The sequence below is a fragment of the Drosophila ananassae genome, chromosome 2R, assembly GCF_017639315.1.
Source record: "Drosophila ananassae strain 14024-0371.13 chromosome 2R, ASM1763931v2, whole genome shotgun sequence".
NCBI lineage: Eukaryota > Metazoa > Arthropoda > Insecta > Diptera > Drosophilidae > Drosophila > Drosophila ananassae.
In genome coordinates this window covers 12,140,271-12,154,812 of record NC_057928.1, presented here as the reverse complement: position 1 = coordinate 12,154,812, position 14,542 = coordinate 12,140,271, and the positions used below count along the sequence as shown (strand labels likewise).

The window sequence follows — 14,542 nt, the reverse complement described above, 5'->3', positions numbered from 1 at the left end:
TTTTATGATTTAAGTATTTATTAAATAAGCCTATTTAAGAAATAATATGTTTGACAGTAAATTATTATCGTGAAATACATACTAATTTATATAAATTAACGTTTTTCTTGGCCCATATACAAAAGAAACCAAATCAGAACACACAAGGGTTAACAGATTATGAATCATTTACCGAGAAAGTTAAATTTGGATACCTCTCCCATTTAAAACGTACAATTCCCCCAGCGAGTCAGCAGTTTTATCAAGACAGCGAGTTGTTTCACATCTGGATTCGTCTAGTTTTTTAGTTTTTCCCGTTTGCGACGCCATTTACCCATAGAATTGGAATAACCCAAGAAGAATCCCAACTGAAAGCCGAGTTAAAATGTACGGCATTGATAATTACCCCAAAAATTATCATGCCAGTGGCATTGGCCTTGTCAATTTGGCGGCCTTGGGCTACAGCAAGAACGAAATCGATGGAGGGAATAGCGGCGGGCGGGATGAGGGCCCCAAGCCGAAGGCGGGGCTCTATCCATCTCTCCCCTATCCGTCATCGGAGTCCGTGGGCGGCATGCCATATGTGGTGAAGCAAACTACTCACGCACAGAATGCCTCGTACTCCGGAGGACCCCCAACTGCGCCATCGGCCCCGTACGCCAGTGCTGTGCCGTATCCAAGTGCCGGAGGGTATCCGAGTGCCGCGCCGTATCCTGGATCCGGTTTGTATCCGACTCTGCCGTCAGCCAGTTCATCTTTGCCATACCCGGCTGCTCCTCTGGCCCCGTACCCTACCGGGGTACCCTATCCCACTGGAATGCCGCAGCCGAATCTGCCGTACCCAGCTGCACCACTGGCACCCTATCCGACTGCCATGCCTGGGTTCCCCAGCATGCCGATGCCATACTCACCGATGCCCACTAGCCCTGCCCCCCAGCAGGGAGGAGGTTTTCCGCAGTTGCCCTATCCGTCGGCACCACCACCGGCCAGTGCCCCGACTCAGGAGGAGGAACCATCCGTGGGTGTCGCCGAGTTGAGTTTTACAAGCGTGAAGGTGCCCGAGAATCAGAACATGTTCTGGATGGGACGCAAAGCTACCAGCAACCGTCAAACTAGCGTTCGTGGAGGCGATTTCCAGACACTCCGTGAATCCTGTGTCAGCAACGGAACCATGTTCGAGGATCCCGACTTCCCGGCTACCGATTCTTCGCTAATGTTCTCGCGGCGGCCAGATCGCTACATCGAATGGCTGCGACCCGGAGACATCGTAGACGATCCGCAGTTCTTTGTGGAAGGTTACTCCAGGTTCGATGTCCAGCAGGGAGAGCTGGGTGACTGTTGGTTGCTCGCCGCGGCTGCCAATCTTACTCAGGACTCGAAGCTTTTCTTCCGAGTCATCCCCCCAGATCAGGACTTCCAGGAGAACTACGCGGGAATCTTCCACTTCAAGTTCTGGCAGTATGGCAAGTGGGTGGAGGTGGTCATCGATGATCGGCTACCCACGGTCCACGGAGAGCTCATCTATATGCATTCGACGGAGAAGAACGAGTTCTGGAGTGCCTTGCTCGAAAAAGCCTACGCCAAGCTTCATGGATCTTACGAAGCTCTCAAGGGTAGGGATTTTTTCCAAAAAGAATATTGAACTTTATTACTAAACCTAATTTACTTCTAGGCGGTACCACTTGCGAGGCCATGGAGGACTTCACCGGCGGTGTGACCGAGTGGTACGACATTAAGGAGGCTCCTCCGAATCTATTCAGCATTATGATGAAGGCTGCCGAGCGCGGCTCCATGATGGGCTGCTCCCTGGAGCCCGACCCACATGTCTTGGAGGCTGAGACTCGGGAAGGTCTTATTCGCGGACATGCCTACTCCATCACCAAGGTGTGCCTGATGGACATCTCGACTCCCAATCGCCAGGGCAAGCTACCCATGATCCGAATGCGTAATCCCTGGGGCAATGACGCCGAGTGGAGTGGTCCCTGGAGCGATAGTTCGCCGGAGTGGCGTTTCATCCCCGAGCATACCAAGGAGGAGATTGGCCTGAACTTTGACAGGGATGGCGAGTTCTGGATGTCCTTCCAAGATTTCCTGAACCACTTCGATCGTGTGGAGATCTGCAATCTGTCGCCGGACTCCCTGACCGAAGACCAGCAGCATAATTCGCGCCGCAAGTGGGAAATGTCCATGTTCGAGGGCGAATGGTCCTCTGGCGTGACAGCTGGCGGTTGCCGCAACTTCCTGGAGACCTTCTGGCACAATCCCCAGTACGTCATTTCGCTCGAGGATCCCGACGACGAGGACGACGACGGAAAGTGCACCGTGATTGTGGCTTTGATGCAGAAGAACCGCAGGAGCAAAAGGAATGTGGGCATCGATTGCCTGACTATTGGCTTTGCCATTTACCATTTGACGGATAGGGACATGCAGGTGAAGCCTCAGGGATTGAACTTCTTCAAGTACAGGGCATCCGTGGCCCGGTCGCCGCACTTCATCAACACTCGAGAGGTGTGCGCCAGATTTAAGCTGCCCCCGGGTAATTATTTGATTGTGCCCTCGACCTTTGACCCGAACGAGGAGGGTGAGTTCATCATACGTGTCTTCTCGGAGACGATGAACAACATGGAGGAGAACGACGACGAGGTGGGCTTTGGCGAGACAGACGACCGTATCGCCCCGTCCTTGCCGCCACCGACTCCGAAGGAGGAGGACGATCCGCAGAGGATAGCCTTGAAGCGGCTCTTCGACAGCGTGGCCGGCAGCGATGAGGAGGTGGACTGGCAGGAGCTGAAGCGCATCCTGGACCACTCTATGCGCGACGTCATGGTGGGCAATGAGGGCTTCTCCAAGGACGCCGTGCGCTCCATGGTGGCCATGTTGGACAAGGATCGATCCGGGCGTCTAGGCTTCGAAGAGTTCGAGGCTCTGCTTACGGACATCGCCAAGTGGCGGGCCGTGTTCAAGCTCTACGACACCCGTCGGACGGGCAGCATCGATGGCTTCCATCTCCGGGGTGCTCTGAACTCGGCCGGCTATCATCTAAACAATCGCCTGCTGAACGCCTTGGCTCACCGCTACGGATCCCGGGAGGGACAGATTCCATTTGACGACTTCTTGATGTGCGCCATCAAGGTGAGAACATTCATCGAGATGTTCCGGGAACGGGACACGGACAACTCGGACACAGCCTTCTTCAATCTGGACGACTGGCTGGAGCGGACCATCTATTCTTAAGTCACAAGTCACCTTTCAATTGATACTAATCTAATCCTAAGTGCCACGTCTACTTAATCCAAATGTGCTAAGCATGCCAGATCGGAGGAGGAGGAGCACGGAGAGCCATGACACTCACAGACCCGGAAAACCCAAAATCATATGGCGAAATTGGAGGGGCCTTGGCATGGCGCGATAAACGAACGATATAAACTGCAGACGCATACACAATTTTCACTCTAATATATATATATATATATATATATATATATATACATCACTACGGCGGTTCTGGAGGGATGACTAAGAGAGCCGGAAATTTGCCAGTACAAACTGAAAAGTGCATTATTACCTGACGAGAGCAACGAGCAACTCGAACAATCATCAGCCACATAGAATATTAAACTTAATGCCCATAGTTACCATATCCATATATAATTCTGAATGCAAAAGCATTATATTTTTGTAAATGCCAACGAAGCACCCCTATTTGTTCAGGTGCTTGAACTTATGCCAATCGGACGAATAATGATCCGGAAATCGCCCAACCGAAGTCAGGGAAAGGAAATCAGAACCAGTAACTCATCGAATAATCAATAAGCTCTAAGCCACTAAGCAAATATCAGTCCATATATCCAACTAACTTATTCCCCCCCTTTATTTGTAATCTCAGTGTCTGATTAATGCTTGCTATTATTATCTTTGTGTTTTGTTTAAAAAAGAAAACTAAACCGGATGGGGTTAGAGGCTTTTGTTGACCACAAAAATTTCGGAAACTAATCAAAATTATATATCTGTAATTGTTACTTAAATTTAATTGTTGTGTGCCTACTTTTTATGTAAATAAATGAGATTGAAAAACCAAAAGAACTATTTAACGATAACTATGTCGGTGGCACCACTCGGTATTCCAGCGTCGATCATCGTCTGCTTGAACTCGTCCAGAGGAATGTCGTTGTCCACGCTCAGTTGGTGAAGGACCTCCAGAAAGTCCTCATACTCCATGCGCCATTTCCTAAGGAATGACATTGTAACATAGTACTCTTTTATCATCTAATCCTTACTTATATCGCATGTAGATGAGACCGGTTTGGGTTCGGGTTATGGGATTCGGCATCAGCTTGGCCTGCTCCAGCCAGGCGTCCAGTTGGGAGAGCAGTATGCTGTCGAACAATTCGTTCTCGATCTCCGTGGGTATAACCTAACGAGGTATCATGATTAAGCCACTTGGCAAACAAATTCCCGAGATTAGTCACACCTGGTAGTTGGCATACACCATGAAGAGAGTGTCCAAGGTGTGCTTCTTTGGTTTATCATCATCATCCGCCATGGTGAGTCTCTACAAAGCTGGATAATAGCCAGTGTATATACAAGTTTTTGTTGATAATTGTGTTTCTAGGCAGATAAAGAAAAGTATTCCCTGTGGGTGTCGGGGGTTTCTATAATGTACATATATTTAAAATAATTTCGGTCTGTGTTTTGTTGATAAACAAAACACTATGGAGATCTGTTGCTATGGCGCAGGCGTCGGTCTATTATTTTTTATTATTGTGCAAGTTATCGACGATCTGACGTATCCACAGCACGAGCTTCGGAACTGGTTTGGAGGAGCAGCTGATGTTCTCCGCTCGATAGGGTGCTGCGATAGTCACCTGCCGCATCACCTGAATGGCGGCATTATCATTCCGGTCGACCCAGATCACCCTGGCATCTCCGAATTGCTTGGCCATTTTGCGGAACAGCGCCTGGGCCAGGGGAGTGGCCTTGGGGTCATAGCTTCTGCAGAGAATGGACCTATTTTCCATGGCCAGACGCATGCGCTCCTGGATCTGGAAGGAGTTTATTAATCATTATTTCTTAAATAACATTTATTAGAAACTACTTACCAAGTGCAGGTTAAGTGGCTCTGGAAGTGTCACCTTCTCCTTGGACATCAGTTCGTTGACTATCTCTATGTCCTTGCACAAGGAGAGGTTCACGATGGTCTGGTTGAAGATCCTCTGCTCATCCCCGCCGCCCTTGCTGGCCGGACACTTCAAGATTAGCATTTTGATCCCCAAGTCAAAGGCCACCACCTAAACAGATGCTTGGAATAAAAATATATTTAAGATATAAGGATAAGGATGATACCTCTCCGGAGATGTTGTCGCCGAAACAGGTCTTGCACCTGACCAAGGATCCTACACTGAAACAGGGCGCCAAGGACGACATCCTGATGGCCGTGGCTCTGGTTATTTAAAATAAAATTTGGAAAAAGCGAACGGAACGACAAAAATTTCTAGGCACTCTCTTGGTAGCAAAAGTCGATTGGGGTGTGGTTTTATTTCATTTTTATTTACAGTGTATGTATGCTAATTTATAATGTACTAAATATAAATGTTGTATATATATATATATATATATAATTTTCAAAAGTAAACCATTTCCTTTTAATCAAATATATATATATCATTTCGCAGTTTAGCAGTTGCTGTCTAAATTGTTTGCTGCTGCACGAGCTTTGCGTTTTTGTTCTTCAATAAATGTTGCTTTTGTATTGTTTCTTTATTATTTTCATTATAATTATGTATGCATGGTATATCGTATGTGTGTGTTTTTATATGTAGTGTGTATTAGCACTATTTAGCATACCCATCAAATTATCTCTAACGCCTAAGAACAAAACGCTCTCGCTTGATAAAAGTGCATTGGATAAATTCTTAGAGGAGGCAACGCAAAATTCAAAGCCTATTAACGAGAATACATGAGAATAAATACCAAAATAACATCACGGGACTGGCACAAACGGACAAACAGAAACAGAAACAGACACTTAATCAAAACTCAACTGTACATGAGAGAAAGTAGGTGGGAGTTCGCTGGAGCTTGGAGCGAATCCCTAAAAAAATGTGGTGCGAGTGGCTTGATCGGTCGCTGGTCTAATAACTAATGACTGCCTACAGTTCTGAATTTCTTGTATTTTTTTTACTTTAGCACTTTATGTTTACACCATTAATATTTTGTATCTTTTTTTAACTTTTGCGACTTTCGAAATAGATTTAGTATATTGTTTACTGTGTTTAGTTAGTTACGGCCTTAACATTCTAATTATGCTTTCCAAAATCACTTTAATTCGGGGACATCCTTTCGATACAATTTAACTATCTGTGATTTGCTTGAAATTAAAAATTCTATCTTTGCATTTGGAGAAAGTTTGTGGAGAAAGTTTCATTCCCTTGGCTATTGGCTGCACATGTGTTTAGTTTACGGATTACATTTAATATCAAAAGGAATGATATATATGCATAATATATATATATGTATAAAAATAAAAATAAAACAATGCACTTCCGTTTCTGCTGGCCCCGTGTTCTAGCATTTGCTTTACATTGGCCCATCTATGGCGCTCACTTTAAGGCGGAAATAGTAGGCGGAGCGGGCCAGCATGCACCCAGCGATCACGAAGAGCGCCACATAGAGGAAGTACATGCCACCGTGAGACTGCAAGACAAGATGAGGGAAGTTAAAGGTACATTTTAGAAGAAACTTATGTTTGTTGCCCTTACCGAGGCATATGAGATTGTGCCGATGGTGACGCCAATGCCTATGGCGAGGAACACTAGTGCCAGGATGGCGAATAATCCTCCACGGCTGTTGGCAAACCGAGATCCCACCGACGAGACTTTCCTGCAGTGTGGACACCGGGCCAAAGCATTATGATACGTGTTGAACTACAAAGGAACCATATAATTGATTTTAAATTGTTTAAAAAAGCCTAGCCCGCAGTGACTCACCAAAAAGGTATCCGAACAATGGCCACATGTCACCCGGCACATTCCTGGCATAGTGGGCACGGGCGGGGTAACGGGACTCGGGGCCAGGTTAATGATCCGCTTGCAGTTGGGCCGTGGACAGGCGATGCGCTGCGAGGAGCTCTTGCAGATAAGCAAGCAGTTGCACGGACAACGCACGTACTTCTTGCCCGGCGGGGCATTTCGAATGGGCTGTGGATGTTCGAAAAAGATAGTTTTATTTTTAGTTCCAACTTAGAGTACATCCTAGAACTTACCGTAGCCTCATTGCAGTGGGTGCACTTGACCACGTGCTGCTCCCGCTTCGTGGTAATGTCAATCATCTGCTGACACACCCGACAGGTGACCATAGGTACGCCTCCTGTGTTGTTGCCCTGCTGATACGGCGGCGGCAGCTCATCGGGTCCGATGCACGGCACGGCCGTGGGTGCTCCACTGCCTGGAATTTCATTCAACTGGTATGAGTTAAATATCAACAAAGAAGAGAAACAAATAATTTTCCACTGAAGTCCCGACCTTTGGTGTAAAATAAATACATCTCGCCGGAGGGAAACCTTCAACCACACTGCACCATGGTCAGAGTTACTTTTGCAACGACAGTGAGAACTGCATCTGGCGATAGTGGGATGAAGCTCTGGGCGAACTGAGATTATGCCAAATGGGTCAATGTGTGACTGAATGAATGCATTTCTCCTGTATTGACACTTTAGTAGATCCAGCTAGACCGCAGTGCCATATCTCGGTTGATCAAAACAAGTTCGAACTTTGTGCAACGAGAACATCAACATAAACAAGTCTTCGAGGCGAAGAGACAAAGGAGCTTTCAATCTGCATACTCTTTTTAGAGAAGATACTATCAGTTATTCGAATTACTCTATAATTCTATATAAGAAGAGAAGGATAGAACTTTTTATGCCACTTTTATACCATAATTTACTAATAACCTTGCATTTTAACTCGGAAAGAGTATTAATTATTCAGTAAAACCCCTCTCAATGATCAGAAGATCAGGTTCCTTGGCAAACAATGCATATTATGAGTGGCCTTCTGTCCCTTCTTGTACGCCCTGCGCACTGATAACGCCGCGAATCAGGCGATGAGTCATGTGGAGCACTCTACCCCCTGGGCACCCCCGTTCGATGCTGACTAAAAAGCTGAACAGAAACGCTACTTGTGCTGATTAGGGGACAATATCACAACACAAAACAATAACAAAAGCAATTCGAATATTTGACTGTCTCTGGAATCATGTTACTAGATAGAGAAAATAAAAGAAATATTATCTTTTTTTTTTTTTACAATTGACACATTAAGGAATGAATAAAATTAAAACTATTTCACTCTAAAAGGAGGACTCTAAAGGACATCTAAGTGTAGCGCCCCCCTTTTATCCACTACATCCCCCTCCTGCGGTTGGGGCCGTGACTCAGTTAGGTGAAGTGTGAAAATCCAAGCACCAAGCAACAGAGTGGTAATGGTAATGCAGACAACTTCCAATCACGGCAGCAGATAAGTAGAGCGGTGGGGCTCACTTGTTGGGTTTCCAAGTGGCCACCCGCACTTCGAAGACATTCGGATGCGGGTGGCGGGATGGTGAGATGCCGGTTTGCAGAGTTGAATGTCCGGCCGTGGGGTGAACTTATACTAATGATACGCACCGTCCTCATTATTTACGGCTGCCGAGGATGAACCGCCCGGATTATCGGCTCCCTCCTCGCCGGCGGCAGCCACCGAATTGTAGCCATTTCCATCGTCCTTGGTGATCAGGCTCTGCCGTTCGGGATCCGCCATGCTGGATTATAGTGGGATCTGGATCTGGATCTGGATTAGCTCTCTTCCGGAATTATCTGGGTAGCACTCAACTCCCGTTAGACTCGCCCTGCGCCTTTGTTGCTTTGTTGTTTTTGCTGCAGCTGCAACGCAAATGTTTCAACTGCAAGACAAGTATGGAGAAAAAAACACGGCTTAAACGGTGCGGCACATATTTTCACGCATCTGCATTATTTGTTCTTTGTTTCGAGGCTTGTTTTCCTCGTTCTGCACACTTTCGTCTCTTTTTTTCTGTGTTTCGCTGTTGAATGTAATATCCTCCCTCTTCGGCATGCGCCGCAATTAATCAATTCTTGGCTGCTGCGCTCGCAAAGCCTAAGTATATCACCATCGAAACTTACTGTTTTGCGGCTTTGGTCTTTGGCTTAATTACTCTAATTGTTTAAACATTAGTTGGCCATTTTTATGCTGTGTTTTACCTTATTTTTGTTGAAAATGCACTGCAGTGGGTGCGTTTTGGCCACACTTTTGCCTAAACTCTGGCAGCTCTGAAGTTGGGGGTGGCACTGAACTAGTCTGGCAGCCCTGGTAGAGAGATGCCACCTAAATAATATGTTTTGCGGGTATATTATATTTATCTGCTATAAATGTGTATAAAAAAAGGTTTAAAATATTGTTTAGCCACTTAAAATATATAAATAAATCTCTAAAAAATTTTATTTTTAAAAATACCTATGCCACCATCGTATGGTGGGATGTACAAGTTCAAAACTTAAAAAGAACCAGTGCTCATTTTGGAACCAAAACAATTCAGTACGATAGATAAGAATGGTCAGAATATCATGTCCAAATATAATAACGACACGGATACAACTAATAATCAGAGATTAGCCCAACCAGAGGAATTATTGAATAGTTCCAACAACGACTCCAGTGACTCCAGTGATATTGAAATAAGTCGAAGCAGCAAATTACGACGCAGATCTTCTCGTAATACCTCGTTTCATTATCCGGCCTTACCTATGCACGTTGTTGGCCATAATTCTTCGATAATTCCTGAAATTCCCAGCACAGCCCGAGATGTAACTCTTAAATCCGCTCAGATAATTGCGGATAGTTCCGATTCGGAGTTTCATATATCCAACGAATCCAGTAACGATGAGCCGCCGAAGAAATCCATTACGTTTACAGGCCGTCCACTAATAAAAACTGATTTGGACTTTATTAGAAGGCAACGTAAAAGAAGGCAGACTCAAAAGAAAGTTATCTACAAAGATTAAAAACTAAACTTAATATTTTTCAAAAAACAACCGCTAACCAGGGCTTCGAAGAACAAACTACCGCAATAATATTGCCCAACACTAGCACACTAACCAGGGCTGGCTAGTGTAGTTTGGAGTGGTGGTCAATTTTTTCGAGCATAATTATTTACACTGATTTTATACAAATAAACCAAATAAATCTTAGGAAAAATAAGTTCAAAGTGTAAGTAAAAAATTGAAGATGCCATGGCAAATGAAATATCATCCAATGCTGCATCAGAAATGTATGAAAACGACCGATGATTTCATTTTCACACTATGCGTTGTTGTATGAGAAACTTCGTCGTAGCTTTGATTGTTGTTGCTGTTGCCGTTTCTTTTGTTGTTGTTGGTGCAGCTGCTGCGTCAACAGCGACGCACAAAATGTTTATATTATTTTTTGAAGGGCGGCGTGGATAATCTTTTATTTTAGCCTGCCATTCATTTAGTATATCCACGAAGGGAAACCAACAAGAGCAACAGTCAGTAACCGCCGCCGCAATATGCTGATAACACCTGTTCCCCAATTGATTTTTCACAATTTCCGTTCTTATCCCTTCAACCAGACCATTCAACTTCAAACAACTGTGTTTTGGCATTTTTAATCAGAGCAATTAAAAACTAAGTAGCTACAAAACATACCCCATACATGAGCACCAGTTAGTAGTACCTAATTTAAAATAGAAATTAAAAGTAAGCACCATTCGAACGAACGAAATTTCAAACCCAGTTTGACCACCGAAAAGTACACAAAAACACACAGTGATGGACTCGCCACCAATGTTTAACAGCGTCGAGGATGAGTGCAGATATTGGAAGGAGCGATCCAAACAATACCACAAAGAGTGAGTACAGAAATTATGCCAGAAATCCCATGAAATATAACTATTTGGTTTGCTTCACAGGTGGACAGACGTAAAGCAGGAGTATGATGAGTTTGTGGAGCAGTCGCGAGAGATGGAAATTGAAATGGACGCCACTCTGGACCAGAAGCAGAGTATAATCAAAGATCTCACAGCCAAGCTCACAAAGTTTGAGCGGGAAAACGAGTCCCTCAAGGTAACTAACATATGGATAGCCTATTTGTCCCCATTACTTATGTTATTTTTTCATTATAGCTAAAGATGGACTCCCATGGCATTGAAATGTCAAACATGGAAAAGCAACTAGATGCGGTTAAGAAGGATCGCGACTCCATGAAGGTGTATTTGCGTCAGCTGGAACAGAAGAACGATGATCTGGAGCGTGCACATCGCATACTCAACGAAAGCATAGAGAATTTCGAGAAGATGTTGGATGTGGCGTACGAGAAGAACGCTCTTCTCGAGCTGGAGGTAGACGAAAAGGGTGTGTTGCAGGAGAAGCTGCAGCGGTTGATGGATGAGACGAGAGGTGCGTCCAAATCTGATAGTCTAAACTATTAAGTCTTAAATGTACCTCTTACTGTTGCAGATCTCAAGCAAGAGCTGAATGTTAAGTCACGTTATACGCCCGCGGCCAACGGCACCAGCAATTCCGTAGCTGCCACCAACTCTATTAACAGCTCCATGAATTCGTCCGCCTCGCTGCCCAACGGCATTGTGGCCAACGGCGATTTGACGAATCACGACAACATGATGGCCAGTAAAGCCACCAGCGTGAACGCCCTAAACGGCTCCTTAGTTAATAGAAACGAATATAACCAGCAGCATTCGCTTAAAAGTAAGATAATCAACTCGATTAAGAGAACGAAACGTGTCCTAAAGCTCTCAAAATCTCATCGCCAATTCAAGCCACGTGTTTAGTTTTCAGTTTTTTTTTTTTATTGTTCCCCTTGTTTTTATTTGTTTCTCGCATTCAAAACACAAATTTGTTCCTCATTTTAAGCCCTACCATTTGTAATTGTATTGTAAATTATTAAAATTAAGATCCAATATCGAATGTAACGAGCATTTGCGACATTTCTTGTAGGAAAATTTTGTGTTTTGTACGCGTCCGTAGTTCGTAGTTATCCGTACCGACTAACCCCTCAACTAACATGCTGTGTCTCTGTGTCCTTCCTCTTGCAGATCCCGAGAATCTAATCAATGGCAATTCCATGAATGCCAGCTCCCGCACAACGGCGCTCAACATTGTGGCCGACATGTTAAGAAAACTAAACGTAAGTTTCCTGCAACCAAAAGCCTTATAACTTTTAATCCAGTATGAGAGAGAGAGTACCTTTCTGTAATGTTTCCTTTTAACCTTCAACTTTATCCCTAATCCAACACACACCATCCCACAGCTTATATGTTTCCGTTTCCATGTGTTTTTTTAGTGGGATAAAGCCCTGCTGTGTCCCGAGTGCGAAAAGTTTCGTTGCATTTGTGAGCGCCCGGCGACACTGCAGCCTACGACCGCGCCGCCGCCATCGGCCAGCGATTCGAGTCTATTTCGTCGCGCCTTTGGCGGCAGCAGCAGCTCAGTGGCCAACAGTGGCACCTCCTCCTCCCAACAGTCCCAAACGTCCACAACGCCCGTCAGCGAGAGCAGTTTGGGGGGCAGCTTCGCCAGCCTAAATGCAGGCTCAAACATTTTTAAACGCTTTGCCGAACGCATTCGCAACTCTCCGGACGCCGGCATGCCGCTTTGACTTAGTCCCGAGATCCTAAGGCTTACTTTAATTGCTCACCGCTTGCATTTGTCAATTGCATTGGCTAATAAATACAAATTTTATTTGTACCTTATTTTGCGGTCTTTTGTTTTTGTTTAATTTTTTTAAAATATTTTGATTATAAGTTGAAAGATAATACTGGAATGGAAACATGTTATAGGACAGATGGACTACTCCCTGGTTATACCTGGTTTTGTTCTAATTCGCTTATCTTCTCTACCCCACTTACAGGCCATGGAGACGAAGCTAAAGACGTACCGCGAACATGGGCAGCCTGTGCCCCAGCGGCAAAGATCGACGCAGTAGCCGGCGCATCCGGCTCTGGCCGGCCTGGCGTGTCTCTCACTGGATGCGGAGTAATCAAGTTCAACCCGTTTAGTTGGCTTTGCGTTCGCGTTGCGTTAATGTTAATCTGTTAGCGTTAAATTACCATTCGCTGCCCTCTTTATTTATTTTTCATTTAACTTGACTTTTGTAAATGGTAAAACCCTTTTTCGATTTTCGATTTTCGATTTGACGTCTTTCGGTATTTTAAATTACACAACAGTTGATGTTGTCGTTTGAAGCCCAACATGTAACATGCCTTAGTACGAATTAAGAGTATACCCCATAAGCTAAGTCTAATTTGGTTCACTTTGAAGCGAGACCTGTTAACTATCACACGATTGTTTATTTTTGGCATATACATACGATGTGTTTGAATAGCATAAGATTAAAGATCCCCCCGCAAGCAAAAGTAAAAGCAAAAAGAAGCTGTGTCCAAGTATTATTAGTACAGCGGACAGCCTTACAGCCCAAAACAACCAATACTCGTAGTGTTTAGAAGAAAAGACAAGACCCATAAATACCTATGACTTTATCCCCAATGGCATACACCCGATAGACCATGAGCTATTTTCTGTTTATATTTAAAACTGAATATAAATTTGTAAAAATGCGATATTGTTAATGGCAAATGTATAAAGCATAAAAATAACTCCAACGAACATGCAGAAATATTATATGTGTAAAATTATGAATAAAGAGAAGCATAATTAGTTTAATAGAAACTCAAGGGTGTGTGCTTTTGAATGTCAAACTGAAGAGTTGTTTGTATATTTCCAAACTAATTAGTTTTGAAAAATTTTTTGGTCGTTACGCTGGGGAAATGCTGCGTCAATTCCTATGCCAAGGCCATATTATCTCCATAAGCTTTAGTTCGAGCTTTTTCGAGGGGAAATTTCCTCGATTTTTTAGATCATATCGGTGCGGGTTGTATGGAGCTTTACCCCAGGAAGTTACGGAGCCACCCTTTGTTGGGCGCTGGAGCTGGTGAAGCTGAGATGCTTCGAGGCTGGGGATCTGTGGAAGGATTTGAAGGTCCGGCAGCGGTAAGCTAATGAAAGTGCTCGGGTTTTCTTTAAGCATGGGTTAGCGTCGAGAGCTGGCCATAATGCGAGGAGCCAGGATGGAAACCAACTCTTCAGATGGAAAATGGAGAACAACTACATACATATGCGAAAAAATGCAAAAAATTCCGAACAAAAATGAAAATATGACACAAGCTTTTATCATACGCAGAGCACTTACCAGGGACAGACTACTGGATTGTACACTGAAAGAAAATTCATGTTCTTAACTATTAGGGAAGGAAGTAAAAATATAGGATCCCTCAGAAAAAGTTATATATAGATATATAGTTTATTATGAAACCTAAGTGTCCTTTGGAAGTAATTTCTTTCAGTGCCTGGTAGCTCTTGTTTGCTGCTGAGTGCATTGTTTACTGAAGCTGTAGGGGGCGGCCCATGGTCCAGGGGGCGTGGCAGGAGCCATAAGCGGATCGGGAATAGCACAATGCAATTGCCGTTTGAAATAAA

General features: G+C 44.5%; 6 protein-coding genes across 9 annotated transcripts; 3 read left to right on the top strand and 3 right to left on the bottom strand.

Annotated features, from left to right (window-relative positions):
• Positions 1-121: 121 nt before the first annotated feature.
• LOC6493449 (calpain-B) lies at positions 122-3,410 on the top strand. Its single transcript, XM_001957738.4, has 2 exons — positions 122-1,592; positions 1,652-3,410. Exons 1-2 carry the CDS (start codon positions 365-367, stop codon positions 3,211-3,213), a joined length of 2,790 nt encoding a protein of 929 aa, XP_001957774.1. The 5' UTR covers positions 122-364; the 3' UTR covers positions 3,214-3,410.
• Positions 3,411-3,429: 19 nt separating this feature from the next.
• LOC6506492 lies at positions 3,430-4,590 on the bottom strand. Its single transcript, XM_001957739.3, has 3 exons — positions 4,451-4,590; positions 4,257-4,393; positions 3,430-4,207 (listed from the first exon to the last, which is right to left on the bottom strand). Exons 1-3 carry the CDS (start codon positions 4,520-4,522, stop codon positions 4,063-4,065), a joined length of 354 nt encoding a protein of 117 aa, XP_001957775.1. The 5' UTR covers positions 4,523-4,590; the 3' UTR covers positions 3,430-4,062.
• A 31-nt stretch (positions 4,591-4,621) lies between these two features.
• On the bottom strand, positions 4,622-5,488 carry LOC6506491 (protein Hezron). Its single transcript, XM_001957740.4, has 3 exons — positions 5,323-5,488; positions 5,079-5,267; positions 4,622-5,021 (listed from the first exon to the last, which is right to left on the bottom strand). The coding sequence occupies exons 1-3, from the start codon at positions 5,401-5,403 to the stop codon at positions 4,728-4,730; spliced, it is 564 nt and encodes a 187-aa protein (XP_001957776.1). The 5' UTR covers positions 5,404-5,488; the 3' UTR covers positions 4,622-4,727.
• A 17-nt stretch (positions 5,489-5,505) lies between these two features.
• LOC6506490 (type 1 phosphatidylinositol 4,5-bisphosphate 4-phosphatase) lies at positions 5,506-9,321 on the bottom strand. 3 transcript variants are annotated; one of them, XM_014909303.3, is made up of 6 exons: positions 9,233-9,321; positions 8,642-8,916; positions 7,241-7,422; positions 6,966-7,175; positions 6,738-6,902; positions 5,506-6,672 (listed from the first exon to the last, which is right to left on the bottom strand). In XM_014909303.3, the coding sequence occupies exons 2-6, from the start codon at positions 8,772-8,774 to the stop codon at positions 6,556-6,558; spliced, it is 807 nt and encodes a 268-aa protein (XP_014764789.1). In that variant the 5' UTR covers positions 8,775-8,916; positions 9,233-9,321; the 3' UTR covers positions 5,506-6,555. The 3 variants fall into 3 exon arrangements, with proteins under 3 accessions (XP_014764789.1, XP_001957777.1, XP_044570720.1); XM_001957741.4 differs by having other exon boundaries at positions 9,155-9,292; XM_044714785.1 differs by lacking the exons at positions 8,642-8,916; positions 9,233-9,321 and adding an exon at positions 7,500-7,698.
• Positions 9,322-9,513: 192 nt separating this feature from the next.
• On the top strand, positions 9,514-10,772 carry LOC116655817. Its single transcript, XM_032454278.2, has 2 exons — positions 9,514-10,238; positions 10,621-10,772. The coding sequence occupies exon 1, from the start codon at positions 9,596-9,598 to the stop codon at positions 10,031-10,033; it is 438 nt and encodes a 145-aa protein (XP_032310169.1). The 5' UTR covers positions 9,514-9,595; the 3' UTR covers positions 10,034-10,238; positions 10,621-10,772.
• Positions 10,764-13,735, top strand: LOC6493450 (nuclear distribution protein nudE homolog). 2 transcript variants are annotated; one of them, XM_032454277.2, is made up of 6 exons: positions 10,764-10,899; positions 10,960-11,113; positions 11,173-11,446; positions 11,507-11,755; positions 12,103-12,194; positions 12,918-13,735. In XM_032454277.2, the coding sequence occupies exons 1-6, from the start codon at positions 10,820-10,822 to the stop codon at positions 12,990-12,992; spliced, it is 924 nt and encodes a 307-aa protein (XP_032310168.1). In that variant the 5' UTR covers positions 10,764-10,819; the 3' UTR covers positions 12,993-13,735. The 2 variants fall into 2 exon arrangements, with proteins under 2 accessions (XP_032310168.1, XP_032310167.1); XM_032454276.2 differs by lacking the exon at positions 12,918-13,735 and adding an exon at positions 12,351-12,759.
• Positions 13,736-14,542: the final 807 nt, after the last annotated feature.

Coding starts and splice junctions, on each gene's coding strand:
- LOC6493449 (XM_001957738.4), top strand. CDS start 365: ATGTACGGCATTGATAATTACCCCAAAAATTATCATGCCAGTGGCATT. Junction 1,593..1,651: donor ATCTTACGAAGCTCTCAAGG/GTAGGGATTTTT, acceptor ATTTACTTCTAG/GCGGTACCACTTGCGAGGCC.
- LOC6506492 (XM_001957739.3), bottom strand. CDS start 4,522: ATGGCGGATGATGATGATAAACCAAAGAAGCACACCTTGGACACTCTC. Junction 4,394..4,450: donor TGGTGTATGCCAACTACCAG/GTGTGACTAATC, acceptor ATACCTCGTTAG/GTTATACCCACGGAGATCGA. Junction 4,208..4,256: donor CTCATCTACATGCGATATAA/GTAAGGATTAGA, acceptor GTCATTCCTTAG/GAAATGGCGCATGGAGTATG.
- LOC6506491 (XM_001957740.4), bottom strand. CDS start 5,403: ATGTCGTCCTTGGCGCCCTGTTTCAGTGTAGGATCCTTGGTCAGGTGC. Junction 5,268..5,322: donor GCGACAACATCTCCGGAGAG/GTATCATCCTTA, acceptor GCATCTGTTTAG/GTGGTGGCCTTTGACTTGGG. Junction 5,022..5,078: donor AGCCACTTAACCTGCACTTG/GTAAGTAGTTTC, acceptor AACTCCTTCCAG/ATCCAGGAGCGCATGCGTCT.
- LOC6506490 (XM_014909303.3), bottom strand. CDS start 8,774: ATGGCGGATCCCGAACGGCAGAGCCTGATCACCAAGGACGATGGAAAT. Junction 7,176..7,240: donor CCCACTGCAATGAGGCTACG/GTAAGTTCTAGG, acceptor GAACATCCACAG/CCCATTCGAAATGCCCCGCC. Junction 6,903..6,965: donor ATTGTTCGGATACCTTTTTG/GTGAGTCACTGC, acceptor GTTCCTTTGTAG/TTCAACACGTATCATAATGC.
- LOC116655817 (XM_032454278.2), top strand. CDS start 9,596: ATGTCCAAATATAATAACGACACGGATACAACTAATAATCAGAGATTA.
- LOC6493450 (XM_032454276.2), top strand. CDS start 10,820: ATGGACTCGCCACCAATGTTTAACAGCGTCGAGGATGAGTGCAGATAT. Junction 10,900..10,959: donor TCCAAACAATACCACAAAGA/GTGAGTACAGAA, acceptor TTTGCTTCACAG/GTGGACAGACGTAAAGCAGG. Junction 11,447..11,506: donor GTTGATGGATGAGACGAGAG/GTGCGTCCAAAT, acceptor TTACTGTTGCAG/ATCTCAAGCAAGAGCTGAAT.